The following is a 9,942-nucleotide window of genomic DNA, read 5'->3' on the forward strand; positions in this document are numbered from 1 at the left end:
TAGGACGTAAATGTTTTTGTGAGGGATGGTTGAAGAAAAACCGAAGAGGAGAGGACTTTTGACTGGGCCCCTTCCTTTTTCATCGTGCTCCCATGCTAGCACTAAGACTTCAGTCCTCTGGGCCCTCAAAGCTGCCTAAGAAACGCTGGAGGAGCAGGTAGACACAGTGGGTGTGTACTGGAAGATGTGAGCTGACGTGAGAGAAAACGCGTGCACCGTGAGAGGGTGAAAAAACGCCCCGATGAGCGCCGAGGGGGTAGATGTGCACCTCGGGAGGGCGGCAGTGCTTTAGTACACAGGTGTAAGGGTGAGCCCAGAAGCCCAGGAGCCCATCAAGCGCCCGGCGGAGTCGGGAAAGTCAGGCTGAACCTCAGGGCTCAGGCACCTAAGTGAATGCGCCGGGGCTAGAGGAGGACCAGCCTCTGCATTCCTGCCGCCTGAACCCACCCCAGCACGGGCTGGTGCTCACTCCTAGAGCCGCTGCCGGCAGCCGGCTGGTGAGCAGAAAGGAAAGGAGGAACTCCCGGTCGCGGTGATGGCGGACCAGGTGACCGAGCCGAGACTGGTCCTGAAAGACCTCGCGTCCAGGTGTCAGGGCCAAGGTTCTGAGCGACCTCGCGGGAGTCTCTTTTGGAAACTCCGCGGGTGCCTGTGCGGCTGGAACTTGGAAAGGGTTTCTCCTGGGTTGCAGGATGGAATCGAAGTGCGGAGAGGCAGATTGGGTGCCCTCGGATGGGGTGTCTTCCACGCCGTTTCCCCACAATCTCGGCGGCAGGGCAGCTCCCTCGCCTGGCAGATGCCCGCCCCAGGCCGCCCCGCAGTGGAGAAAGTCTCTGTAACACGGCTGGCGATGGGTCCGAAGAAGGCCTGTCGCCTCGCCAGACCCGAGAGACGTCCCCAGCTGCCCTAGAGAACTCTTTCTCGGAAGGACCCACAAATCGGAGAGGCTGGCACAAAGGCGGACGTGAGACTAAATCAAGAGCTAGCAGCGGCCCAGCCTACCCTGAGCACGAAGCGCGTCCTCCCTCCCTAAGTACCGGGTACCGACCTCACCGCAGGCCGGCTCCGGGAGGGATACAGGGCTCCGCCTGCTCTAGGCGACCTAGGCCTCCAAAGACCGCAGTGCCGCAACTCCCACTTTCCCCGGCGAGGGCTGCTTTCCAGAGAGAGTAACCAACGCACTGCTCGGGGTAATGCGAGGTTTTGGGCCCTGAGGTCAGGGGAGCTTGGGACCTTAGGACTGGTCAGCCCGATTCATTCGCCCGTTGAGCCGGCGGCCTGGCCGTAGAACAGAGGCTTGCGACCCAGGACACTTGAGCTGCCCCGCGGGCGACAAAGCCATCTGCAACTCTGTCATTCCTGGTAGCCCTTAGGCTCAGAAGACTGCACCACTGCCGATCCAGGGCCCCCAGGCCCACATCCAGGATTCTGTAGTCCTGCGAGGGAGCGCTGTCTGGGCTGCTCCAGCTCGAGAGTCAGATTTAAGCTACCGGAGATCGTCTAAAGAATAACCGGTCTGTGGGGCAGGAGGGTAAGAGCAGCCGCAGGGCGGACCTTTCAGAGCTGCCAGCCCTCAATTTCCTTCCTCCAGGGCTTTACCAAGAACCCATGTCTGTCCACCCAGCAAGGTGCTCTCACTTGCTCAAAAGCTCATTGTCAGCAGGAATTTTCCCAGTAACTTGCCATGGGCCATAGAGACACTGCTCATTGGTGACTTCTGGACCCCCAGAGTAACAGATAGTGACTACCATTTCTTTCTTTTTTGTTGGAGATAAGGTCTTGCTCTATTGCCCAGGCTGAGGTGCAGTGGTGTGATCATAGCTCACTCAAACTCCTGGGCTCAAATGATCCACCCTGCCTCAGTCTCCCCAGCAGCTAGGACTACTGGCGCATGACCACGCTTGGCTAATTTTTTTAGTTTTTGTAGAGATGGGGTCTCCTTACATTGCCTACCCTGATTTTGAACTCCTGGGCTCAAACAATCCTCCTGCCAGCCTCCCAAAGTGCTGGGATTATGAGGGTGAGCCACTGCACCTGGACTATAACTACCATTTATTGAACATATACTATGTGCATAGAGCACTTTAGACACCTGGTATCTGTTTAATTCTCACAGAGCCCATACAAATAAATTATTATTACCAGTATAAGAAATGAAGGTGCCAGGTTCAGGAACTTGCTGGAGTTACACATTAATTACAGCAGCAGGGTGGGCATTTGAACTCAGTCTCAGAGTTTGCAGCCACTTTCTTCACAGGATGCCAACTGCCTGTGAGTGAGCCCAGTGCTTGAGATTGGACCCTCACATGGTCCAGGAGCTCTGGATAGCAGGGAGCTATCACTGTGTGGTGACTCTCACGGCGCAGGGGTGGTGGGGGGATCGATAGGTGTGGAGAGAGAACACAGGGCTACTCAATTCTCAGTCCTTATAGGAAATACAGTTTTGGCCAATGAAAAAGGCAAGGACCAGCAGCTCCGGGGCCATGTGAAACACAGACCGAGTGGTGGTAACAGAACTCACAGCCTCAGTGATCAGCTTAAATAGCTTAAATCCTGTGAAAGAGTTTATATCCTCAACAATTGACAAAATTACTGTTTCCTCACTTGCCCTCTACTGTGTAGATGTGGCTCATGGTCCAGCAGCCCAGAGGTGGTTTCTACCAGTGCTGGCTATTTCAGAGTAAAAATAGAACCGTGGAACCCCAGGGTCAGCCTGCTGCTGTCTCCCTCTTTGCCCTCTTTCTTCAACCCCTGCCTGGTCTCAGCCACTCAGCTCAGGAAGATGAGGCTGAGGCTGATACAAGGATCCTGAGGGCTAAGACATTAGTCCTTGTGGGATGTCCTCTCCCCACCGCACCCCACTAATCCCACACTGGTGGGTTGGGGGCAAAGCTCTCTGTCTGGGGGCCATTATATTAAAGCATCATTCCAGTCACTCTGGTTTACCACTGCAGAGCAAAGAGGCCAGGGAGGGAGGAGGAACCCAGACCTTGCTCTCTAAAGACCAGAAGAGAGCTGGCCATCTCTGCTTCCCCAACCTCATACAGGCCCCACTGGAAGCCCTCATCCCCTTCTCCACCTGCAGAGATATTGGTGATACAAGCTCTCTGATTTCACCAGAGCTAGATGATTCTATCAGTTTTAAAATAAAGTGTATGAAATAGGCTATTGTCCTGTGAGGCAAAGCTTTTGGTGACCCTGGAAAGCCACTACGAACTGATGAAGGAGGTCACCCATCCAAGTCTAGGGAAGTGAGCTAAACCCAGAAGTGTGAGTACTCCTCCTATTTCCTTCCCAGGGAAGAGCCCTGGCCCTGATGGGGTGGGGAAGGTGGCCAGAGGGAATTAGACAAGCAGAGAAGGTGAAGCTGAATCGTTTCTAAAAGCAAAGTAATATGAATAGCTCCTAGCATTCTTTATACAGTACTTTGAAGAATTTCAATGGTTTCACAAAATTCTCATTACTTAATATTCACAATTATATAGGTAGGCAGGAAAGTAATTCTGATCTACATTTGGCAGATGAGGAACTGAGGCTCAAGATGTTACGTGTGGCTCTCCTGAGGTCCCAGAGCTAATGGAGGCTCTTTCTTCTACACCCTATTGTTGAGGTGACTTGTTAAGTTTTGGGGAAAGAGCAGATACCAAACCAGCCGAAAGAATAAAGATTGCTCCCTTGGGATTGGGGGAAGGATGTGGAGAGATGGCAGCCACCATGGAGGTCTAGACGATGCCACAGAGACTTAAAGTAAAAGTATCTCAAAATCAGAACAATCTGTCTCTGAAATTACTAAAAGGAATGCCTGAGGCCATTTCCATACAAGGGAATCTTGGGGAAGTGGATAGAACTGAGAATCAGAGCTTTGTTCTGTCACTGGACTCGAGACCTGTCAGTTAAAGCTTTCAGCCAATGAGCTTGGAGCCAGAGATTTTCTTAGAAGGTGAAAGTTTTATAGGTGATGCCCAAAGAGCTGTAGGTTTTGTAACTGGAGAAAACAAGAAGGGACTCAAGGCTTTTGTTTAATCTGAAAGCCTAGACCCTGATTAGACCCTGATGTTGGTCTGGAGCCTTAGGTGTAGAAGTTAAGAATCACTTTTTTTTTTTTTTTTTTTAAGGCAGAGTCTCACTCTGTCGCCCAGGAGTGTAGTGGTGCAATCTCGGCTCACTGCAACCTCCACCACCTCCTGGGTTCAAACGATTCTCCTGCCTCAGCCCCCTGAGTAGCTGGGATTACAGGCATGCGCCACCACGCTCAACTAATTTTTATGTTTTTAGTAGAGATGGGATTTCACCATGTTGGTCAGGCTGGTCTCGAACTCCTGACCTCAGGTGATCCGCCCATCTCCACCTCCCAAAGTGCTCGGATTACAGGTGTGAGCCACCATGCCCAGCTGAGAATCACTCTATAATGTATTTATTATTCCTTAAAGGATCAGGTAAATCAATTGCCCTGAAAGGCGAATAATATCCAATGGCAATGGGAAGGGAATTAGGGACAAGGAATGAGTGAAGATCAGAGTGATGACAAAGGGTGAAGGAGGTGAGAGTCCAGGATATCTGGAGCCAAGACACAAACTTGGAGTCAGGCAGATGTTAGCCGGCAGCACCTTCCTCCCTAGAGACCAGGAAGGAGCCAGGGAAGGCACAAACGTGTAGCACCACATCACCTAGAGACAACTAAGATGTGTTGGGCACGAAACCAGAGACCAGGAAAGACTAAAATCCCACCATACCTAGTATCATGTCAACAAAAACCTATCTCGAACTCAAAATCTGCCCAACACAGGTCAGCTTCCAACCTAGATGTAGCTGAGGCAAAGAACAGGAAAAGAGACTATATAAGGTGTCACCGTAACAAATAAATTCCAAAACATAAGCTTATTTATCACCCACCCAAAAGTTTAAAGGAGTGCTTCTGGTCAGCAGGTGGCTTCCCACAGGGAGATTTGAGGACCCAGGCTCTTATATCAAATGGTTCCATCCTCACCTACGACCTTAGAATCCTTTGCACTTAGTTACTGGATAAGTAAGGAGTGTGGAGGACAGGCATGGGAGGTGTGAGGTGGTGGCCAGTTTAGAAGTGGTACACTTTACTCTTTTTTTTTTTTTTTTTTTAACAAAGAATCAACTTTATTGAACATTCAGGGTCAATTTCTCTTCTTGCTGTTGCCTGTGACCTTGGCTGGTGTGAGGACTGGAGCTGCTGCCTGATGCAGAGTGGAGGAGATCTTGTTAATGTAGCACAGACCAACCACGGAGAAGATGAAGCAGGTGGTGACACAAACTCAGTGGATGAGGCCAGATGCAAAGAGAGCCAACAGGAGGAACAGGAGAATCTCAGGGAAGGTCTTTGCTTGGGATCCTTTGCCAAACACAAGATTCTCCAGAATCTTGAAGGCAGTGAGGGAGAACACGAAGAGACGTGAGCCAAGCAGGCCGTCCTGGATGGTAAGCCACTCGGTGGAGGCCAGCTGAGGGCTGCACATTTGCATCCCAGTGAAGAGCAGCAGGGACAGGAGGGAGGAGATCACCAGTGAGGTGCCTGTACCCACCACCATCATGCCCTGCATGTGAGTCAAATCGGCGCCTCCGGCCAAGAAAAGGGTACTTTTATTCAACTGGCTGGAGCTTAGTCACATGACCAGCCAACTGCAAGGGAAACTGGAAAATGGAGCTACCTGTGTGAACAAGGAAAAACATCCCAGGAAAAGGATTTACTGAGTGTGTATGAAATGTTAGTCAGTTCTCAGTGATTTTAGAACAGAAGCAACTGTGCTCTGTAAATTTCCTTTTTCTATGTATGTGTAGTTATTGGTGTTGCTGTTTTTACTATCATGGTGTTTGCACAGTGTTTGGGGGATTGTATTTTGTTTGTTTTGCTTTGGGGTGGGTTTTTTTTTTTCTTTCTTATCTTGTTTTTTCTGTAGTGAAAAATGTATGTAGAGGTACTGCATGAGATCCAATTCCTACAAGTGACCACAAGTCATTTCATTTCCTCATTGTTGCATAGTATAATAATTTGGGCAAGTTGCAGCTGGAAGTAATTTTTTTAAAAAAACCCAAATGAGAGGTCTCAAGCAAAATAGAAGATTATTTCTCCCACACATTAAAGTCTAGGTAGGCCATCTAGGCTTGGTGCAAAGTCAAGCTCCTCCTACTTAGTTGCTCCACTGTGTATAACCTCAATCTCACGTCCCAAGATGGCACTAGGAAGGACTGAAGAAAAAGATAAGTCACATGCATTGTCTCTTAAGTAAGATTCCTAGAAGCTGCTATAAAACATCCCATTGTCCAGAATCTAGCCACAGGATCACACTACACTTACAGGAAGACTGAAATATGGGCTTTATCTGGGACAACCATGTATTAATACAACTAAAGTCCAGCAGTTCTGTTGCTGAAGAAGGAAAGAACATTGTGTCTGAACTCATGGGAATTGAACTTGGTTATCTCCAAGGACCTTTACTGATGTTCTGAGTTTCTATAAAACCAATAACACAAACGACAAAAACTAGCAAATTTAAATTTTTAAAAGTTGCTTAAAAAAAAAGCACTATAGCAATTTGTTAACAATAACCCATGGCTAATTTATTTGTAAAGTTTAAAATCACATCAAAAAGAATATCTCCAAATACATATAATGTAGTTTCAGAATTCTAACCACTGAATTTCCTTATAGTGGGACAATTGTTAATTATTTTCCCATGCATTCATGTGACAATATTTTCTGCAAATGTGGAGAAATATTGGGGGGATCTGTAACCTCTTTCATTGCTAATAAAATAGTAAAGTCTGCAGAAAAATTCCTGTTAACTAGCTGTGCAACCATGGAAAAATCACCTCACTCCTTCATTCATTTATTCAACCTTTCCCTTGTTCATCTATCCCATAACTTAATAAATATTTTCTAAGTACCTGTCTGCTCAGTACCAGATATGAGGAAATAAACATCATTTTTCCATCTTCACTGGAAACAACTATACTCTAGCATATGGCTGACCAACTACATGACCTTTCCCAGCCTCTTTTGCTGTTAAGTGTGGCCCTAGGACCATGTTTTTTCTAAAGAAATGTGAGTGGACACAATGTGAGCCACTTCAAGACCCAGCCCATAAGATCTCCCACCTGTGCTTCCCCATACTGCTTTTCCCTTTCCATTTCCTGTTGAATGGCAAAAACCAGAGTCACCTTGGAAGTCATGCTTTGAAAATGGCAGCGCTATCGTTAGCCTGGGTCCCTAAATTACTACATGGAGTAGAGCACTGAGTGACCCCCCTCCCGCAACCTGGGATAGCTGTCCCAGGTAAAGGAAGAGACAAACTGCTTTTGTGTTTGAGCCAACATGTTTTGGGATCTATTTGCTACAGTAATTTAGTCTAATTCAATTCCAGAGTATCACCAACCCCAGTAGGCACCATTCACACTGTGCTTTATCTGCCCCTGGAGCACAACAGCCAAATTAATAAACTAGATAAATGTGATGTGCATTCTAGGCAGAGAGTCTCCAATGTAGATAGATGACTGGATCTGTGTCCTCATTTACAAAGTGGAAAGGCATCCTTTCCAGCTCCAACATGTGTGATTCTCTGGGATAGACCACAGCAGGCAGCAGACTCTAAAAGAGTAAACTCTTCTGGAGTCAATGCTTTCAATGAGAATGTTCTTTTCCTGAAAGCCAGAGAGGGTAGCAGCCTGTCAAAGAGTCCTAGGAATTCTTTTCTTCATGATCGACGGAAATGGGGGAGTGGGGTAAAGAGGAAGTGGGTATAGGGAGAGATCAACTGAGGCCAACACTTAAGGCTAATGGAAAAGATGAAATTCTGATTTACTCACAGAGCAACCTGCACACATCTCCCATCTTTATCTCATGGAGAGAGCATGAGATGGGGAACCAGGAGGTCTGGAATTTTACCTCCATCTTCACCTTCCTGTGCAACCTTAAGCAAGTCAGCAAACTCTATGAACTTCAGTTCCCTGATAATAATGGGAAAGAGGACTATCATAGCCTCTTATTTCATAGATGTGACAGAGGAAATATGATCACCATGGAAAGCAACCTAAAATCTTTGGAAGAAAGACCTTGAGAATGATCACATGGATAAAAGCATTTGTCCTTTAGAAGTCACATAAGTAGAGCAGTACTCACACTAACACACTAAATGCTGGGTTGGAGGATAATTAGTTAAACCTTTGAACTGCTGTGCTGGGATTTTAAAATGAGATTTTTGGCGAAAATCCTCCAGTTTAATGGTAGTGAAAATGGCAGGAAAAGGAATTCCCAAAGTCCACCGTTCCATAAGGCAACTTTTTTAATTAGCAAAAACTGTCAGAATCAACCTTTCTAAAACTCTGGAAACTAGATAAAAGCTTGCAGCAACCCAGGTGGCACTTATTCAAGAAGCCAGCTGAATCTCAGTAAGAACAAACAGCTTTGTGGACTTTTGACTTACCCCTAGTCCCATCCCATGCTCACCATCTCAGCAGTAGTCTTGAAAATAATAGTCCACATCTTCAGAACTAATACAGGAGGGAGCAGACGGACCTCATTTACAAATTTTCCTTAGTTGATGGTGGTGGCTCCCGGAAGTCCTGTTGAAAAGATTTGATTTTATCTTGTCAGCCTGACTAAAAGTTGCCTTATGCCAAAGTCACTACCAAAGGGCATTTATCAATAACACTTACAGGCAAATGTTTTAGTCTCTGCTGCCTGAGGCAATGGATAACAGTTGGGCACACAACAGACTGACCCAAAAGCTTGGGAGGAAAGATTGGGGAGTAAGATGCTTTGGGAAATAAGAGCTTTGTAAAGATTCAATATATTCTTGGGAATCTAGAAGACCACGTGCATACCCAAAGTTGTGTGCATGCCCAGATAAGACCTGAGGAGGCTCTAAGCTCTTATCTCTGGTTGACCTTGAGGCTGTGCACAAGCAGAATGTAAAGGCAGTGTTGTTAAATTCCTATCTGAGTGTTGAAGACATGCCCAACATACACACCTAATCCTTCTGCAAAGACTGGGTGTTTTTGTCATTGCCATTGTTCCAAGTGTTTAAGGAAATCTCTGTCTAATTAGCTGACTACTAAGCTAATGGAACAGAGACTTCAGTGGCCACATATGACAAAGAATACAGAATTTACTAAATTAGTTTAGAAAAGTCACTGAGCAAACAGCAACAATAGCAAATGCTAGAGGGGGGTAAAATCTGATTTCCAGAGTTGTCACATAATATTCAAAGTATCCAGTTTTGATAAAAAAATTATGAGGCACACAAAGAAATAAGAAAAATTTCCCACACACAGAAAAAATAGAATCAATAGAAACTGACCCTGAAGAAGCCCATACATTGGACTTACTAGATAAGGACTTTGAGATCAGTTCAAAGAACTAAAGGAAACTCTGTTTAAAGAACTAAAGGAGGCCAGGGACAGTGGCTCATGCCTATAATCCTAGCACTTTGGAAGGATTGCTTGAACCCAGGAGTTTGAGACTAGTCTGGGTACCATAGTGAGGCTTCATCTCTATAAAAATAAACAAATGCATAAATAAAATTTTTTTAAAAGAAGAACTAAAGGAAAGCATGAGAATGATATATCACCAAAATAGAAAATAGCAATAAAGAAACAGAAACTATAAAAAGGAACCAAATTGAAATTCTGGAGTTGGCCGGGCGTGCATGCCTGTAATCCCAGCACTTTGGGAGGTCGAGGTGGGTGGACCACCTGAGGTCAGGAGTTCAAGAGCAGCCTGGCCAACACGGTGAAACCCCGTCTCTACTAAAAATATAAAAAATTAGCTGGGCATAGTGGCGGGCACCTGTAATCCCAGCTACTCAGGAGGCTGATGGCAGGAGAATTGCTTGAACCCAGGAGGCAGAGGTTGCAGTGAGCTGAGGTGGCGCCACTGCACTCTGGCCTGGGCAACAAGAGCAAAACTCTGTCAAA

The 9,942-nt window shown here is 46.5% G+C and overlaps 1 protein-coding gene across 1 annotated transcript in view; it reads right to left on the reverse strand.

Annotated features, from left to right (window-relative positions):
• Positions 1-5,147: 5,147 nt before the first annotated feature.
• The window catches only part of LOC105507520 (keratinocyte-associated protein 2-like), a 35,653-nt gene continuing 30,858 nt past the window's right edge, over positions 5,148-9,942 (reverse strand). The window contains 1 exon segment of the mRNA XM_011936024.1: positions 5,148-5,628. Within this exon segment, the coding sequence (XP_011791414.1) occupies positions 5,148-5,628 (481 nt within the window).

The sequence above is a fragment of the Colobus angolensis genome, unplaced genomic scaffold, assembly GCF_000951035.1.
Source record: "Colobus angolensis palliatus isolate OR3802 unplaced genomic scaffold, Cang.pa_1.0 Scaffold15, whole genome shotgun sequence".
Classification (NCBI taxonomy): domain Eukaryota; kingdom Metazoa; phylum Chordata; class Mammalia; order Primates; family Cercopithecidae; genus Colobus; species Colobus angolensis.